The sequence below is a fragment of the Canis lupus genome, chromosome 5, assembly GCF_011100685.1.
Source record: "Canis lupus familiaris isolate Mischka breed German Shepherd chromosome 5, alternate assembly UU_Cfam_GSD_1.0, whole genome shotgun sequence".
Classification (NCBI taxonomy): Eukaryota; Metazoa; Chordata; class Mammalia; order Carnivora; family Canidae; genus Canis; species Canis lupus.
In genome coordinates, this window is record NC_049226.1 from 35285688 (window position 1) to 35304872 (window position 19185).

Genomic DNA, 19185 nt, shown 5'->3' on the forward strand with positions numbered 1-19185 from the left:
TAAAAATATATATATAAATAGAAAAACAAGGGAAAGAATGTTATTTTTCTAAAATCAGGAAGGCAACAAGAAGACACAGCCTAGGACCTAATTACGGATATGAAAAGCATAGTATATAATACATAGTATATAGTATGTGGTACCTAGCATAGAGTACTTAGCACAGTATACGTGTAACATGGGACTGTAGACGGTCTGAAGAGCCCCATTCCCAAGTGGGTTCTCAGCTGTGTTGGTATAGACCAACGCTATCCAGTAGGGCCCTCTGCCATGAAGGAAATGCTCTATCATCTTTGTTGTCCATGTGGTTCTTGAGCATCTGACATGTGGCCAGTGTGACCGAGGAACTGCAAGTTTAGTTGTACTAAATTGTAGTCAACCTAAATTCAAATGTAAACAGCCAGATGTGGCTACCATATTTGGGTAACACCATCCATCTCTTGAAAGGCTTGGACCTTTCCCATTTGGCCGGGTCCCAACTGGCCCTCCTGAGCAACCTGGGCCTCCAGACAGGGTGCTTTGGCCTTAGGATCAAGAGATCCAGCTCGAAGCCTGATTCTGCCCTCTGTGAGCCAAGGGCCCGGTGTCCAGCCTGGCAGCTTAGACACTGCACTGGTGCCCATGAGCTCTGAGAAGGTTCAGGGTTCTCCCGCAGTGATGACGTCTAAGGGCAAACAGATGGCTCCTTGAGGAAGAAGCTGGGGAAGCAGAAGGAGGGAAGAGTAGGGCACAGAGGGACTAATGTCTTTGCTCAGACCCATCTGTAGTGGCATCTAACCGAGCACATCCAGGGGTGGATCCTTGCCTCCCCTGGGCCTACTTGGCTTTGCACTGGGTTCTTTGAGACCTGCGCTCCTGAACCCACAAAAAATTGGGGACTCTCTCTTCCCAGGCCCTAAGAGCTTTGTCCTCACCAAGCCAAACTTGTACAAGTACTTCTTGTACTCTCTGGAGAAGGAAGGAGGCAGAGGAGCGGGAATAGGACGGGGTAGAGGTTGAAGCCGACTTCTCCCCGGACCCATTGTCCCTCTCTACAGGATGGCCTATAACTGTGGGCAAGTCTGGATTTCAATTTCTTCACCTGTAAAACGGGAGCAGTACTATCTACCCTCGTGACTCCTGTGCAGAGTCGCTGGAAGGACAAACTGCCCAATAGGGTACTTCAAGGAAGGCTTCCTGGAAGAGGTGATGCTTGAGCTAGGAGTCAGTTAGATGGAAAAGGGGATCAGAATAAGCATAGGCCAAGGAGGGAGCAAGTGGAAAGATGCAAGGGGTGTCTTTTAGAAAGATGCTCTGGTTGGAATATGGAGAATGGATTGGAGCAGCATGAGCCCGAGGGCAGGGAGGCCTATGAGGATGCTGGTGACCTAACCTGGGGGCCCTGGGGCTGGATAGAGGGAGGCCTTGGAGGGGTTTAGGATTGGGGGATTGGGTGTAAGGGTGTGGGCGAGGGAGGATTGATTGGTGGTATCACCCTCTGCTGGCGCACAAGTGGATCCGAGGAGGCAGTGAGGGGACACACAGTGAATTCTTCTGACACCGCTCAGCAAGCGTCCAGGGCCATCCAGGGTGGGAGGTGCTGCCTGGGGCTCAGCACAGGTGACAACAACAGAAGCCAACTTGAGGGCCATTAACTGAAGCCGGAGCTCAGCTTACAGGCAGCGGGGCAGCTGGGGTTGACAGCAAAGGGTGACGGCACAGAGGGATGGGGGGCTGAATGGACGTGAGGAGGAGGAGGGTGGAGGTGAAGGAGCAACCAGAGCAGCAGAAGGATGAGCAGCAGGAGAGGCGCCTTCCAGCAAAGACACAGGCCGACAGCAGCGCACCTTGTCCCCACAAGGTCCCCTTTGGGAAGGAGGTGGTATGGCTTCCCTTCTCGGGGAGGCTCTTTCTGCTGGAATGTTCTGCTCCAAACCTTCCCCTGGAGGCCTCCTTCTCCTTCTTCAGGCCTCAACACCACCTGCTTCCCTGCCCCCCACCCCATCGCTGCCCCCTGACTCTATGGCCTGCATTGCTCTCTGACACTGGTTTGTTCATGGACGGTGTCCTTGCCCTTGCTCCTGGCCTGTGTGCCTCTGCTGAGGCCAGCTTCGGGGCTCTGTTTCCTTCACCTCCTTCTCCCCGGCTCCTAGCGACGTGTCCGTGTCGAGTGGATGGATGGAACAAGGTTGTCTTTCAGGGACCACATGCGAAAGGCCTCTGTAGATCATCCCAGACCCCTCCCAGGCAGGGCATCCTCTGTCCTCCGGATGAGGCAGGGACCTGTCTGGCCTGGCTGCGGCCACACCCGTCCCAGCCTTCCTGCTCCCCAACACCCGCCTACTAGGGAGTCACCCCTCTCCCTGGCCTTGACTGCAGCTCGCTCACCAGGCACCTCTCATTAGTCTGGGTTACGCTGCTCTTCCCCCCGAAAGCAAACACACCCTCACCCCAGGATTGGCAATTCTTGCTGGCTCATTACGTGGAGCTTTTCTTCCCTCTGCCAGTGAATGCGCACTGGGGGAGTGTTTGGCGACTATGCTCAGAATTAGTCACCTGAGGTCCTTACCTGGATGCTGAGTGACAATGAGCACGTTGTGAACTGGTCTGGGACCAGGCTCTAACTATAAACAGTGATGCCACTGGGACAGCCTAGCATGTGGTTGCAAAAATGCTGCTTTTCTTTTCTTTCTTTCTTTCTTCCTTTCTTCCTTTCTTCCTTTCTTCCTTCCTTCCTTCCTTCCTTCCTTCCTTCCTTCCTTCCTTCCTTCCTTCCTTCCTTTCTTTCTTTTTTTTCTTTCTTTCTTTTTTTTCTTTTTAAGATCTTGTTTATTCATGAGAGACACAGAGAGAGAGGCAGAGACACAAGCAGAGGGAGAAGCAGGGTGGGATTCAATCCCAGGACCTAACCGAAAGGGAGACGCTCAACAGCTGAGCCACCCAGGAGCCCCAAGCCTAGTGTCTTTATGAGAGGGGATCAGAACACAGACACACACACAGAGGGAAGACCTTGTGAAGGCCCGGTGGGGTGGGTGGGGGAGAAGGCGGCCATCTGCAAGCCCAGGAGAGAGCCCTCAGGAGGAGCCAGCCCTGCCAACACTTGGATCTTAGGCTCCCAGCTTCCAGAACCATGAGAAAATAAATGTCTGTTGTTTCAGCCGCCCACCCCCCACCCAGCCTGCGGTACTTTGTTCTGGCAGCCCTAGCAAACTCATGCAAGGATCTGCCCATTTGGAGAGATTATCTTGGATTTTCAGGGGTGGAGGGGCCCAATGTAATCTCAAGGATCCTTCTAAGTGAAAGAAGGAAACACAAGGGCCCAAGAAGGAGGTGAGGTGGCCATCAGTGGAGAAGTAGAGATCAGAATTGCTATGATTGCCAGCTCTGAGGATGGAAGAAGGGGCCACGAGCCAAGGGACATGGCATCCCCTAGACGCTGGCTAAAGTGAGGAACAAGTCCTCCCCTAGAGCCCCCAGAGGGAACGCCGCCCCACCAACACTTTGATTTTAGCTCCGTGAGATCCCTTTTAGACTTGCGACTTCCAGAGTGGTAAGATCATAAATGTGGTTGTCTTAAGCTACTCAACATGTGATTTTTGGATACATGGAGATAGATTTGGGACCTCACAAAACAATTGAACTGTTAATAAAGAAGCCCTTTGCAGACACGTTCGAATGAGGCCGGGCTGAGGTCGAGGGCAGCACCCACAGAGAGACCAACATCCCAGGAGAGGGCAACTCCCACCGCGTGCCTTTGACGGGAGGGAGGGTCTCAGGACAGAAGTGTAGCCACGTGGAGGAAGTGATTCACCACCACCATCCCCCCATCCCCCTCACCACACACACCAGAGCATGTTCTTCAAAAGTGGTGCTGTTGGAAGGCTGTGAGGAGAAAGGTCTTGGAGGAAGCAGCGAAAACCAAGACTGTGAAAATAAAGTGGTGAATATAATTGGGAGGGGGCGGCTCTCTCTGTGGGAGCCTCCTCATCACTAACCAGTGGGGTGCTCCCGCTGCCCTGCTGTCCCCACCCCCTGGGGCCAGTCTTCCCCTTCCCACCCCTGATGTGGGCACCTGGCACGGTGCCATTCCAGAGCCTGAAAAGGTCAACTGTGGGCCGGGTGGTCCTCCCACAGCACCCCAGCTTATTCCCTCTGGCCCATGATCAGTGGCCCTCGGCGCCCTCCTCCCAGGGCCGCCTGCTTGCTTGCTAGGCCAGAGCCTGAGCCTCCATCCCTTCATCGGGCCCAGATCCCATGTCTCACACGTAGTCCATGCTCGGGGGAAGGGGGATTGAAACGCTGCTGCTCCCAAGACACAGATCCAGAGGCTGCATCAGAGAAAGAGAGAGCCTGGGCACCAGCCGGGCGGGGAGTTAGACAAGCACTGCTGTGGTAGCATCTGGCATCCTTCTCCTTTCGGGCCTCCTTCTCTTGCAGCCCTGCAGGAAAACAGCCATTCCTTACACCTATGCTTCTTTATTGCTGGAAGAGGAGCCCATCCTGGTCTGCATGATTATCAGATGGGCTGTTGGCAACCGCTCCTCCTGTGCTTGGCAGTCACTCGCTTTGGTGCTTTGGCTGGAGGGCCCTGCTGGGGAGTGGGAGATGGCCTTCACCGCGGGGGGGTGGTTGGGGAGGTGGAGGTGACTCTTGCTGAGCCTTCCTTCTCCTCGAGGTAGGAGACCTGACCTGGAGAGCCCCTCCTCCTTGCACCTGCAGCTCCCAGGAGATGTGCGCATAGCCCCTCAAGTAGAGCAGGCCCCCGGTGGAGACCCAAGGGAGCGGGCAGTGTGGCGCTGAGGCCTGGCTCAGCTGGTATCACCCCTGGAGCTTTGGGCAGCAGCCTGCATAGTCAGAAAGCTCGGATGGGAATTGGCCACTCCCTGGGGGTTCTGAGAGCACAGGCTCAGGGGTCCGAGGTGCGCCAGAAGGTAGGATCTGGATGGGTGACCACCGGTGGAGCTGCAGCAAGGAGAGACCAGGCCCAAGGCTCATCAGGGACTCCCTTCTAGTCTTAAAAAGATGGAGGGAGGGTCTTTTAAGAATGGGGTTGGGGGAACAAGCCCTGAGCCCCTCTCCCTGCAGAAAGCTTTAGAGCTCAGCCACTTTGCTGCCTGGAAAAGTGACACTGGATCTTGACTTAGATCCTTTTGATTCTAAGCACTAAGCACCCCCGTGGGAGGTGGTTTGGAACTTTCCAGGGGGTTATGAAGTTGTCCTGTGATGTGATGTGAGGCCATAATAGGCCAAAGTGCCAGCCTGTTCAAAATCTTCCCACTGGTCAGCAGAAGAGCCTGGCCTATGGGGCAAAGGCTTGGAGGTACCATGGCTACCAGGCTCTGGTAGTGTCACCATTCCTGCCTCTGACCCTATTCTGTGAATATTACCCCTTTGCCTGGTGCCTGGCTCTTAGGAGGTGCTCAGAACCCTGGGCTCTTTACTGGCTGGAGGCTCCTCTTGTCTCTCTGCCTTGCTCCTGGCTACTTTCCTGGCAGGACTTCTGGGCTCCTGCTTGGTTCGTCCTCCACTGCCTGTCTCCAGACCCCAATGTACTCCTGCTTCTCCCCACTTGCTGCCCCGAGCCCACCACTGTGACCCTGGGGCCTCTGAAGAGCTGAATGGGGTGAGAGGGGAATGGGTGTGGCCTCAGGAATCAGACCTTCGGGGTCTTAGTCCTGGCTTGTGTTGTCCTTGCTTGGTGTCCCCAGGCCTCATTTATCCTGTCTGTATGGTGGGGATGGTGGTAACAGTAGCAACAGAGAACAGGGTTTTGGGGAAAGATTAAGTGACACAGGCAGGTTTCTGGGATTCCCTCTTCTAGACCCTTGATCTCTGAGGGCTGGAGACAGTGACCATGTGTTGGATGTGGGGGGCAGGGGAGGGGACGGGGCGTCATGAGCCTGGCAATGCTGCTGGAACCAAAGGAGGAATAAAACGCTGCCTGTTCATCCAAAGCCGTCCTTTCTTTTCCCTTTAAGGACAGAGTACACCGGAGGAAGTGGAAAGTCGAGGTCACAGTGAGTCTGGTAGGGGGCCTAGTAGAAGAGGGTCAAGCTTTAAAACCTGGAGAAGCCAAAGAGGCTGGACCAGGAGAGAGGAAGAAAGGCTTCGGAGGGAGAGGGTTGCCACCCTTCTAGAGTTCATGGGGACAGGCTGACCTCCAGGTAGCTGCCTGCCTCACCCTGGCCCACTGGCTCATTCTGGAAGGTTCTTCTCCCCTATCTCTTTTTGGTCTCAATACTGAGTTTGTAGGGGAAAGGAAGAGACAGAGCTTCTGCTCTGCGTGGGGCTCTTAGCTCCCACCAGGCATCTGAGGCAGGAAACCCGCCCCCCCCCACCCCCTTTCTCCCAGATGGCACGCTGCAGGCAGGGGCAGGTGGTGAGGCGGGTGCACCTTTTAGAGGAAGGAATTAGTGGACATGGTCTCGGAACTCCAAGCCGGATAGAAAGGAATGAAAACACAGCGGACACTGTGCAATAGAATACAATTCAACATTACATCAGTTCTTTTGGGACTCTGAATTAAATCAAAGTCTCCCAAACAGAGAAGCAATGGGTGGAGTGATACCATCCAGGTAGCCGAACATGCGGGTGCTGGCCCTGTCCTCTTGATCCACGGGCACCAAAAGAGTCGTGGGGGTGATGCCTTTTTTCCCCCAGAAATGTGGCATCTGATGGTGGCTGCATTTACAGGTCAGGTGCATTCATACCCCAGTCTCCTGTGCAGCGATGGTCTTTGGCAAAAGCCCCTCATCGTGATGCGGGCATGTTCCTTGGCTCATGTTCATCACGGATGATGCTTGGAGAGCTTTTCTCATTATTCTTCCTGAGACACTAGCTTAAGGGGGTAGGGCGCGTGGGCAAGTGCTCCTGGAAACCGCAAGATGAGTCCAGACCTTGGATACCTTCTAGAGTCATGGCTGCCCCCAAACTTCCTTCTATCAAGACACACGTGTTAGCAGCACCCACACAGACCCTTCTAACACAGCTGTGCCTGGACCACAAGCTTGGGGGTGGATACGAAATGAGACACAGGAAGTGTGGGTTCCCAGTGAGCTAGCTGGGGGTCTACCTCACTTGCCCCCATATGCAAAGCAACAGGAATGGAAGAGTGATTCCATAGGACCAGTAATGAATCTGCATTCCTGTCAGAGGAAGGGACACGACCCAGCCACTTGAGGCACCAGAACTACGATTGGTGACAAAGCACTTGCGACGGCCCCCCTGCCCCACTGATTGGTCTGTCTCACCTTTGTTCAGGGGACAGGTTAGCTAGCAGACTCGGCTACACTGTCTGAATGAGAGACATGGTCATTTGGGGTGAAGCCTGAAGGCCACCGGCTCCCCAAACTCTGGGTTCTTGGGGTGGGGTGGGGCACAGGGTGTCCATGGAATTTCCCATGATACAGATGGACCCATGTGAGATTCTGACTTTGCATATGGAACCACCACGAAGGATGGAAGCTTGTTACAGAGAGAGAGAGAGAGAGAGGTTGCGTGGTGACCAGGGAGGTGGGCCCAGAAGCCCCCGTGAGGGGACACAGCTCAAGCCAGTAGTGATTCCAATGTGGGATGCCCTCCCTTCGCACCTTACTATCAAGTGCTCTCCCCTGGGCCTCTGGCCTGACCTAGGGCAGCCTCCTGGTGTGTCACCTCAGAACCTCTGGTTGCTACCGGCAGCCCCAGATTCTGGGAACACTCACCTCATGGGTGCTCTCTGCTTGGTGGGTCCCCTTGAAACTCCCTTCCAGTCTAGGACCTCAGTGTGGTCCCTGGAGAGGCTGTACTCTGGCAGGTGGGAAGCAGGCCAAGAGAGGGGACATTGCTGTGCAGCTTCCTAATTGTGTTACGCTCCCCACTCATGCCACACGAGCTTCTATATGGCCATTTCTGCTGCTCAAAATGCCTCCCTGCCTCCCTGCTGCCTCCTTTACTAGCTCCTATCTTTCCTTCTGTTCTTAGTTCAGATGACACAGTGTCTGGCAATCCCTCTAGTGAGCTGTCCCTTCTGTGTTCCCACACCTGCCACATTTCTCCCACAGAAATGGAAGGGAATCACCCCTTGACCTGGTTGTACTCTCTCACTTTGGAAAGAAGGTGAGAGCAGGAACCTTGTCTGGCCTGTTCCCATCCCAGGGCCTGGCCCAGAACAGGGCACCCAATTAACGTTTGCTCGTTTGGCCGGTGGGGACAGGGAGAGCAGATAGGATTTTCTTTCTTTTTTTTTTTTCCAGATAGGATTTTCTAAAGCAAATCCTATCTCTGGAAACCCACAGACCATTCAGAGGTGGCATGCCCTCTTGGTTTTGGTTCTCAATGGAGGCGAAGGAGAGAACAATCCTACATAATGCCTCTGTAGGTCTCTGTCTTGCTGTGCTAGAATTGGGGGTAGAGGCGTGAGTTGAGGGAAAGAGGAAGTTAGGGCAACATGCACTTACTTGTTCATGGCTAATCGTCAAGTTCAGAGGGAAGAACCGTCAAGAAGAAGGTGTTAGAAGGTCAAACTGTGGCACCCCCAGCCTTCCCCTCCCACCCCACCCCCAACCCCAAAGGTCTCTGGCGTAAATACTGTCTTAACTGGGATGTAACTTCCTCAGCCGGCTGACTTGCAGAGCCTTTCCCAGGGGTATTGCCCTCCACTGTTCGCTCTTTGGGATGTTTCTTACTTGCGACTTGTCCCTTGAAATGCAAGTCAGTATCTCATCTGCAAAGTCGGCTGGGGCTGGGGAACCCAGCGAGCCAGAAGCCAGCCTTCCCTGTCTTCTATGAGGGAACTCCATGGGTTGGTTTGAGTTCGAGAAAGATGCAAATGGGGAATGCAGCTTGGGCACTCTGACGTGCAAACGTGAGGTTCTCGTTTTGGGGCACAGCCTAGCCCAAGGAATTTCCCAGCATGCATAGCACTTGGCAGAGAGAGTTAGATGAGCGATAGCTGGATGCAGGTGCAGGGAATGAGCCACGAAAGGGGGTGGCTGTGACCAGCATCACAGAAGGCGTAGCAATATTCGCAAGACTAAATGAGATGCAGCCAGCAGCATCCCCCAGCGACATGAGGAGCCCTGAGCTCTGTCCCACGGGGAGGAAGAGGAAAGCCTGTCCCAGGAAGAGGCTTTGCCTGGCTGTCTTGTGGCTAACCATCCCCCCATCAACCACCACCACCAAGAAGATGGGGATGTTGGATGCTATCAGAGCTCCTCCTGGTCAAGGCCACAGGGTGATGGGGAGAACAGGGCGAGGCCACCATCAGCGATTCAGGAAGAAGGACTTGAGGGTCTGGAAGAAAACGGACTTCTGTCTCTGCTTCTGTTTCTTCTTGATGATGGGCACCCACACCAGCCCGCACACCAGCATCATGAGTCCCAGGGACAGGAAGGCAGGCCCTATCATCTTAAGGACCTTAAGGCTGTTGTCACCCAGCTTTAGGGTATAGGCCAAGCAGGTGATGACCACACCAAAGAGGAGGATGGCGCCACCCACCGACATGATGACGATGGGTTTGCGGTAGATTTCCCAGTTACTCCGGGGCGAGGTGGTGGTCCAGACAGACTCACTTCTGGAGCTGATGCACAGGGAGCTGGCAGTCTGGCTGGGCAGCAGGTCCTTGGATTCTGGAGACTTCTCGTCGACCTCCAGGGCCTTGGGGAGTGCCTCCATCGTCATGGCTCCTCGAGACTGGGCACCCAGTACCCACAACAGCTAGAAGCAAGGGTGAAGCCGGGGGAGTCCTCACACACCCTTCCTGTTCCCAGCATCCGTCTCCAGCCTGGCTCACAGGAGGGCGATACTGGGTTCTGTGCTAAAGCCAAACAGAAAGATGAGATCCACATAAATAAGAAACCACTCCCTGGCATTTTTTTTTTCCTTGTGAGAGATAAATACTATAGGATTCTAATCAATTGCTTTTAGGATTTAAAACAGGGAACAGTGGGAAGCCTGGGTGGCTCAGTGGTTGAGCATGATCCCGGAGTCCTGGGATCGAGTCCCACATCAGGCTCCTCGCAGGGAGCTGAGCCTGCTTCTCCCTCTGCCTGTGTCTCTGTGTCTCTCATGAATAAATAAATTAAAAAAAAAACAGGGAACAGTGGTACCCCTTAAAAAAAAAAAGCCAAAGCCGTGGTTTATCGAATGGCATCTTATTTTCGGACTCAACCACTTTCTCACTGTGTGACCTTCAGTGAGCGACTTAATGTTTCTGTGCCTCAGTCTTCCCATCAATAAAATAGAGATAACAATACTATTCATCTCATAGGATTCTCAAGGGGTTAATTGAGTTAAGACGTGTAATGTGCTGGAATGATGAATCCATAGCATTTTGCAAATGCTTCGTAAATGGTATCATTTGCCAATCACAGAGTGAGGAGCAGCCAGAGGTTTGATTTGAACCTGTTCTGCTCTTGCTCTTAAAACACCAGACTACATGTGGGCTAGAGAACATCTTTCTGTGCAGCCCGGGCTTGTATACATTTTTCCAAGACAGGAAGCTATGTTCCAGGTTCTGAGTGTGACCTTTTCACATCTGAATGCCCCCTTTCCCCATCCTTTTTGTGAATGACATCAAGTCAGATTCCTTCCTTCCCATTCTCAGGCCTATAGTCTAGCCAACCACCTGTTCCATTTTCTCATCCAGAGCCCTTGTGTGTACCCCGAGGTCACCAGAGCCCACTCCTCCCCCAGTCCCCACACAGGGGAGGCAGCTGGTCACCTGTGCAGAACACCTCCAGAGCTTCTGAGTGGCACCACTTACCTGCCAAATCCTCCTCCTCCCAAACCATGCTAGCTCAGATTCCTTTACCTTGGGGTTAAAACCTTTCATTACATAATCAAATATTGGGGTTTGAGGGCCAACACCTATATATTTGCAATAAGGCAATAAGATATGAAAGACCGAATTTAGAAACTTTGCTGGTATTGGGTCCTTTTTTGTGTGTGGGAGGAAGGGGAGGCTGAGAGAGCCCAGGTATGCATCCTGGAGGTCCTTGCCGAGTCACCGCCCTAATTCATCGCCCTTGACCTGTCTCCAGAGGGTCTGGGGCAGTGGTTCGTACTCTAGAGATGCTGCATCCCTTTTCATCCCTTTCAGTGAGTGAGTGACACTCTACGACGGAGAAACAGGAGCACGGTTGTAAGTTTTTTCATAGTTTTACCTTTACTCAATTTAAAGGACAATTCCATTCTGAGATATATTCTTCTTTCTTTTTCTTTTGGCAGTGGAATATTCCTCATTTTATGAAATGACCATGATGGAAAGAGGATTATTGGCTTTGTTAGTATCTGTACTCGGCAATATAGAAGTTGGTCATTTTATGTGGATATCTATGTATCTATCTATCATCTATCATCTTCTATCATCTATCTATCTATCATCTATCTATCTATCATCTATCATCTATCTATCATCTATCCATCTATCTATCTATCTAAACTGTAATGGCCCATGAAATCTCAAAGAATGGGAACCTTTCATTTAGTTGACTTAAGAGGGCTGGGTCTTGGCCCAATGACAGGGCAAGAAGGGCTTCATTTTCTAGGCAGGAACCAAAGGAGAAGCAAGGGTGAGCTCTGTGACTTTTCTTCCTCCTCCCATCCCCTGCTGGCCAGGCAGTGGCTGTAGACAGAGGGGCAGGAGGTCAGGCATGAAATGAACCCCGCACTGGGCAAAATCACTCCTTCACAATTCCAGCAAGTCACCGAGCTTATTCTAGGTGTCTGTGTGATGATAGGGAGGTTCAGGTCCCTGACATCAGAGGGACCACCACTTGACACCACTTTACTAAAGCTGTGGGAACCTGGGCTGCTTACTTAACTCCCTGAGACTTACTAGCCCCACACCTAAACCAGGACAATGGAATATCTGCCCCATTGGGCTATGGGAATGGTCACACCCCACAAACACTGCTGCCCTGTGTGACATATGATGGGTGTTCCAGACCCGGCTGTTATAATTCACATAGAGAGAGGCAGAGACACAGGCAGAGGGAGAAGCAGGCTCCCCTGTGGGGAACCCAGTGAGGGACTTGATCCCACTACCCTGGGATCAGTCCCTGAGCCGAAGGCAGACGCTCAACTACTTAGCCACCCAGGTGCTTCTGGGCTAAGGGGCTTCTAAAACTATCTTAGATCAGTCCTCCAGTGACTCAGACTTGAATTCTGAGAATTCAAGTTTCCTGAAAAATCACCGACTCAGGGATGATAGGAGGTTCATCACACTTTATTAAAGTCCTAAAAGATTCTCTCTCTCTTTTTTTGATATCAGGGTTTCTCAACGGTAGCACATTTGGGGGTGGGCATGATTTTGTTATAGGGAGGCAATCCTATGCATTGTAGGGTATTTAGTTAATGGCCCTGACCTTTACCCACCAGATGCCAGTAGCACCACCACATCTGGTCATGATGATCAAAAATATCTCTGGCAATTGCCAGATGTCCCCTGTGTGTGGTGAGGGTGGGGAACTAATCTGGTGTGTAGACTGCCACCTCATACCAGCCTTTCCCTTTCTCCTAGCTTGCAAACTGCCTGAGGGCCAAGGCTGAGCTTACTCATCCGCCATGAGGAGGGGGCCCCCTAGCCTGGCCCTTAGCAGGTGCTCCAAGGACTTGGCCTCACTGCTGCAGCTCTCTGAGGACCCAGAGAGCAGATGGGGAGCCAGCCAGGTGAGGGCAACCACATGTTCAGGTTTGAATTAAGTTCTTTGGGGTTTGGTTTATATGTCTCAGAGGATCCCTCACTCCCTGCAGTGGGCTGACTTGTCCACCCAGAACCTCAGAATGTGACCTTATTTGGATTAAAGGTCTTTACAAATATAATTAAGGCAGGGGTCTCCAGACAAGGTCATCCCCAAATACCAGTCCAATGACTATGGGCTCCATACAGAGGTAAGCCATGGTGAAGACAGACCCAGGGGTCAAAGCAATGCCTCTGCAAGCCAAGGAAAGCCAAGGGCTGCCAGCAACGGCAAGAAACTAGGAAAGAGACATGGCCTAGGTTCTCCACCAGACCCTCCAGAAGGAACTAGCTCTAACAGCACCTTGATTTTGGACTCTGACCTCCCAAATAAACTTGTGAGAATAAACTTCCATTGTTTTAAGTGACTGCATTTGTGGTAATTTGTTACAACAGCCCTAAAAAATGAACACACCCGACTTTCTTTGAAGTCTTTGACACCTTAGAGGTGGACAAGTACTGAGGCCCCAGAGGCTGGGCTTATAGGGGAGAGACAGGAAGGAAGGCTGGAGGGCAAGGCCTCCTGGACTCACCACAGATTTGAATATGGGCTTGGCCCCCAGGGCAGCCATTTGAGAAGAGAGGATGAATTGCTCTCCACAGAAGCCACACTTTTGGAGGGTCAGGAGGCACACTTAGAGGGGGGAGAAGGTAGCCCACACCTGAGGTTGGGTAGGCCATGGGCTGGTTGCCAAGATGGCACACTGGTCTGGGGCCATTTGGCCATGAGAAGGAGCAGGAACGACCCTAAGCCTGAATGTGAGCCGACCTCCAAACATGACCAAGAGAAGCTAGGCACACTTCCATTTACATAAAATGAGATTCTATTTACATAAAATTCAAAATCTGTGCTATTTGCAGGGAGGATAGTGGTTACCTTTGGTGGGGGTGGTGGATGGGGAACGCACTGGAAACTTCTGGGAGTGCTCTAATGTTCTGATTCTTGAGCTGGCTACAGCTGGTTACATGGGTGTGTCCTATCCATGCTGTATGGTCGTGATAAGACTACTTTTCTGCGTGTAGGTTAAACAACAATAAAATGTTTAAACAAAGATAATTAAAAGGTATAACTAAATGCAACATGTTCTATTTTTTTTTTTTTTTTTTTTTGATTCTGACTAGAACAGACCGATTGCACAAAAACATTCTGGGATCATTTTAAGGAAGGCTGAATTTGGATTGGGTGTCAGATGTCAGATGATGCTAAGAATTTAACATTTGTATTTGGTACAATAATGATATTACGGACACAGAAGAAAACGTCTTAAAGGTAATGGAGCTACATCTTGAAATAACATCCAGGAAAGAAGTGCCATGATGCTGTGATTCACATGAAAACATCAGATTCCAGGGCAGCCCAGGTGGCTCAGTGGTTTAGTGCCGGCTTCAGCCCAGGGCCTGATCCGGAAGACCCATGCTCGAGTCCCGCGTCGGGCTCCCTGCACGGAGCCTGCTTCTCCCTCTGCCTGTGTCTCTGCCCCTCTCTCTCTCTCTGTTTCTCATGAATAAATAAAATCTTTTTAAAAAAATCAGATTCCAGATACATATGACAAAAAGCTCAATAGTATTAAATCCAGATGGTGGATCTCTTGGAAGTTCGTTATGATCACTAACTCTATTTTTATGAATGTTTGCAAGTGCTTATAATAATGGGAAACTGAATATACAGACAGACAATGGCTGGACCACATCTAAAGCCAGAACTCTGGGGCGCCTGGGTGGCTCAGGGATTGAGCATCTGCCTTCGGCTCAGGGCATGATCCTGGGGTCCTGGGATCCAGTCCTGCATCGGGCTCCCCGCAGGGAGCCTGCTTCTCCCTCTGCCTGTGTCTCCGCCTCTCTCTTTGTGTGTCTCACAGATAAACAAAATAAAATCTTAAAATAAATAAATAAATAAATAAATAAATAAATAAATAAATAAATAAAGCCAGAACTCCTAGGGGCGCCTGGCAAGCTCAGTGGAGCATGCAACTCTTGATCTCTGGGTTGTAGGTTTGAGCCCTATGTGGGGTCTGGAGATTACTTAAAAAAAAAAAAAAAACAGAACTCTGACCCCAAGTCTGCAGGAAGCAGCCCAGGAAGCCAACCTACTACCTGTGTAAGTCTTGACTTTTAGGAAGTCAGGCCAGCGTCTCCAGCAACCAGCCCTGCAAGCCAAACAGTAACTGAGGACAAACTGCCTTTTGACAAATAACACCAAAGCAATCCAGTGGGGAAAGAGAAGTCCTTTTGACAGATGTCAAATAGGAAAAAAAAAAAAAGAAAGAAACCTGACCCCACCTCACAGCCTCCAAAAAAAAAAAAAAAAAAAGGATTTGAGACGGATCAGGGGCATCACCTAAACGTAAAAGCGAAAACCAGAAAGATTTTAAGAGGAAATGGTGGGGAATACCGTTGTGACCCAGAGGCAGGCAAACTTTCTCAGACTGGGCAAGGCCACGAAGCAAGAGCGGGAAGAAAAGCTCTAAAGTAAGATTTCGTCATCATTGAAAACTGTTCGTTAAAAGCTACTAAGAAGAAATAAAGGTGCAAACTCTAGGTTGGGAGAAAAGTTTTTGTGAAATACATATTTGTCAAAGGATTTCAATCTGGGACATATGAAGAACTGCTACCTTGGAGTGATAAAAAACACAGCCAGTTTCTGGTTGGGCCATGGTGGGTGAGACCCTGGCCAGGGTCAAGCGTGCATTCATGTTCCTTCCACCCAACTGTTCTCGATGACACCTCGTGACCTTAGCGAGGCTGGTAGGGTGGGACTGCAGGAGGAGGGGATCCAAGGCAGCCCCCGTCCCTGGCCTCAAATGGCCTGACATCTCGCCCAGCAGTTGTTCTAGAAGGTTCCAGGTGCCCTGAGCTGCTTCTCCAAAGCTGAAGCTGCAAATGGTGTACTCAGACAGGGGGCCAGACTCTCCATACCGCGCTGACTGCCGTTTATCAGACACTTGCTGTGGGGTGGGACCCACGCGGGGCACTCTGTCTGCACCATGCCACAGGACCCCCCCCCCCCAGCGCCCGAGATGGACGGCGGACCATCACCCCACGTTGCAGGTGAGGATCAGAGAAGTTAAGTGGTTTGCCTGAGGTTACCTCAGTGCCGAGGAGCCAGCCAGGGTCAGAAAGGATGGGGGGTGGGATCCCTGGGTGGCACAGTGGTTTGGCGCCTGCCTTTGGCCCAGGGTGCGATCCTGGAGACCCGGGATCCTGGTTCATGGAGCCTGCTTCTCCCTCTGCCTGTGTCTCTGCCTCTCTCTCTCTCTCTGTGTGACTATCATAAATAAATAAAAATTAAAAAAAAAAAAAGGGTGGGGGGGTCTCGGAGACGGTGTGCCTCCAGGGCCCGAGTTTGGGTCGATCCTGCTCCCCCTCAGGGGACAGTTTTCATGTTCTTGTCAAACCAATGGGACAGTGAGCAGGGAGGACACTTGGAATGGGGCCCGGGCAGTGAACAGAACCGCAGCGGTGGCTGCCTTGGCCAACAGGTGAGGCCTTGCTCCGTGGGGTGGAGGTGCCAAGGATGGGGGCGGGGACTGGGGTCCCTAGTCTCTGTCACAGGCTTCCAGCTGCTCTGCTGGCCTCAGCTCAGGGACCCCTAGGTAGGGGGGCCTGTTACTGTCACTCCCATTTTACAGATAAGGACACAGAGGTCCAGGCTGTCTGGCTCCAGCACCGTGCTGTCGCAGGGATGGAGCTCACCTCTCCCTTCTCCTGTCTTCCCTGCCCTCCGTCCTGGCATCCTGCCACCCTCTTCCTGCACATCTTCATCTTGGCACCCGCTACCCTACCACCCTTTGCTGGCTGCGCCTTGCCTGAATGTGTCAAAGCTGGGCAGTATTAACAGAGTCTCTAGGTTTAGCCGATAGAAGGACAGGTGCCCGGGTAAATCTGAACTAGTCCTTTCCTTTGCTTTCCTTTTTTCTTCCCTTCCCTTCCCTTCCCTTCCCTTCCCTTCCCTTCCCTTCCCTTCCCTTCCCTTCCCTTCCCTTCCCTTCTTATCGTTCTGTTCAATTTAGTTTTCGTTTTCTTCGTGCTTGCGTTCGGCTTTCTTTCTTTCTTTCTTTCGTTCTTTATTTTCTTCTTTCTTTCGTTATTCTTTTCTTTCTTTCTTTCTTTCTTTCTTTCTTTCTTTCTTTCTTTCTTTCTTTCTTTCTTTTCTTTCTTTCTTTCTTCTTGTACAATAATGCACCAAATACCACATGGGACGTACATCAAACATTTCTATGTTGTTTATGAGAGATTCAGTTTTAGCTGGGCATCCTTCTACGCTAAGAGGCAACTCTCACAAGAGACCCCACTGCATTTGGGCTCCGAGTTATCTGTCTCTTTTCAAACTTCTCCTCCCTGATAGGAGCTGGGCTATTCTGGGAATCGCAAGAACCAGAAGCAGAGCTCAGTGAGAGGGCATGCACCGGCTGCCTTGCTTGCTGGAGGCTGGGCCCAGAGAGCCCAGGTGGGAGGGAGAACCGGGGAGGGCCCGGCCGCAAAATACAACTGGCAGCAATAACACGATGGCTTATTTCTGAGAAAGGCTCATGCCGTGGACTTGTTTGCGACATTCCCGAGAGACATGGAAGCTCTCCCTCTCTCTCTCTCTCTCTATTGCCTGGAGTCCTCACCACAGCCCCACCCGGCTGTCAGTTCCAGGCACTGCCCTCTCTCCAGCAAGACATTCAGTTGGTGACCCCATTCCTCTGATAAGATGAGTGGGGCCCGGTGTCTGAGCTGATAAAGTAGAGGCCAGAGTGTTTCTGAATACGCCGCTCCTGTCACCATGGCTCGGCCACCCATCTGTCACCTGCTCACGGCGCTTCTAGGAAGGGAAGTCCCTCAAAGGTCACACTCAACCCAGACAGTGCCACTCGCCTCCCCCTTCCTGTCACCCAGCCAGCATCCAGGCCCTGCCCAGTAGCAAGGTGGAAAAAATAGCTCAGGTGACAATGTCTGCTTGTAGGAGGCTGGCTGGTCCCTGTGCACATGTTCATCCTACGTGGTTCTATCCCTGTTATGTGCCTGCCTGGTTTCCCCATTCTGAGATAAAGCGTGCCCCAGCCAGCTTGCTATACCATGTCTCCTGGGCACCTGCTCTGGGCTCCTGCCACACCTGTATGCAGCAGGAAGGGACCAGCGGCAGACGCTGAGGTCTCATCTGGGATTCCCGGGAGGACATTCTGGGTGTGAGGTCCCGCCCATGCACTCTGGGAACAGAAGGCCATGCCTGGTGCTTCACTGTCTGGATTTTTTGGTTCCTGCCCAGCCTTCCTAGCCCCTCCCAGCTGCCACGGGTGAAGACTAGGTGCTAGATACCCAGGGCTGAAGCAGCCGTCTGCACCCGGTTTTCCATCTGCCAGGCACATAGCACGGCAGCCCCCTCCTCCCCTGCCACCATTCTCCCTGGGCAGTTCCCTCCAGCCTGCTGGTGGCTGGTTCACCCTGTCCCAAGGCTCGGTTCGTCATATTTGTGTTCCAGTTCTAGTTCAGAGACTCAACACACTCCAAAGCAAAGTTAAAAATCAGCTCATTTCTCCAGGGAAATGGAAGGCCAGAGAGGATGGATCCCCCTCCTTACTTACTGTCCTCAATGTCCCATGGGAGAGGATGGTGAACCCGGTAGTCACACACGGCTCGATCAGGGGCAGGAAGCTTGCAACGAGTTTCTGTTCAAGTTCTGCATCCCAGCCGGAGAAAGCCTCCCTGGCCCCATCTAGGAGCTGGTGTGCAGCGGATCCCTGCCACTGAGCAGGCTCCAGTGGGGATGAGCTCACCAGGATATGGGCTAATGGGTTAACCCTTTGCGGGCTGCTGGCACAGGCACTCGTGATGTGGCTTTGTCTCAGCTCTGCTCAGCCACTATTGGACGGATCTTGTGAAAAATTAATGAAGCTTCTCTGCAGTCTGTCTTCAAGTTTTAGTGCAGATGTGCATTAGGTCGGTGTCTGGGCAGGGCTGCTTCTCTTGGCCTGGGCTCAGAAATCAGGAGAGCCGGACTTCTGGGTTGGTGATGTGAGCGATGGTGATGGTGGTGGTGATGGGGCTGCCACTGGGTGGATTTCTCAGAGGCTCTGCTGGCTCTGTCCAGGGCAGGTCGTGACAATGAGATCTGGGAGCTTGTGTTTGTTCTGGGTGTTGGAGAGGGCAGGTGGAGAGGTTATTTAATATCCACGTTTCCAAGAGGGCAGGGGTGCCTCTTGGAACCTCCCAGTGCCTGTGGGTGGGCACCACATGTGACAAAAGAGCAGGAGCACGTGGGGTCCTGCCCCAGCCCAGGCCCAGGCATCTCTGAACTGGGGGCAGACGTTCACCATGGCCTCTCCCACCCTCCCGGTTTATGCCCCTGTGGCTTTTCATGTGACCATGATGAGAACCGAATGATGGCAGCCACGAATGGAGGGCAAGTGTCTCTACCTCTGCAGTCGGACTGTGTTTGCAAAAGCTGCTTGTGAGGCATTGGGTTGTCCATCCCCAAGGTACTGAGCAGGACCCAGAAGCCA

The 19185-nt window shown here is 52.2% G+C and overlaps 1 protein-coding gene and 2 long non-coding RNA genes across 3 annotated transcripts; 1 reads left to right on the forward strand and 2 right to left on the reverse strand.

The window, feature by feature from the left end:
- Positions 1–3498: 3498 nt before the first annotated feature.
- On the reverse strand, positions 3499–5134 carry LOC119872012. The gene is made up of 3 exons (XR_005358869.1): positions 4669–5134; positions 4243–4418; positions 3499–3903 (listed from the first exon to the last, which is right to left on the reverse strand). It is a non-coding gene; the product is annotated as an uncharacterized LOC119872012 (long non-coding RNA).
- Positions 5135–5289: 155 nt separating this feature from the next.
- LOC119876294 lies at positions 5290–14096 on the forward strand. The gene is made up of 3 exons (XR_005359509.1): positions 5290–5602; positions 12482–12630; positions 13828–14096. It is a non-coding gene; the product is annotated as an uncharacterized LOC119876294 (long non-coding RNA).
- On the reverse strand, positions 8531–18730 carry PIRT (phosphoinositide interacting regulator of transient receptor potential channels). Its single transcript, XM_038536890.1, has 2 exons — positions 18268–18730; positions 8531–9775 (listed from the first exon to the last, which is right to left on the reverse strand). The coding sequence occupies exon 2, from the start codon at positions 9637–9639 to the stop codon at positions 9223–9225; it is 417 nt and encodes a 138-aa protein (XP_038392818.1). The 5' UTR covers positions 9640–9775; positions 18268–18730; the 3' UTR covers positions 8531–9222.
- Between the last annotated feature and the right edge of the window lie 455 nt (positions 18731–19185).

Coding starts and splice junctions, on each gene's coding strand:
- PIRT (XM_038536890.1), bottom strand. CDS start 9,639: ATGACGATGGAGGCACTCCCCAAGGCCCTGGAGGTCGACGAGAAGTCT.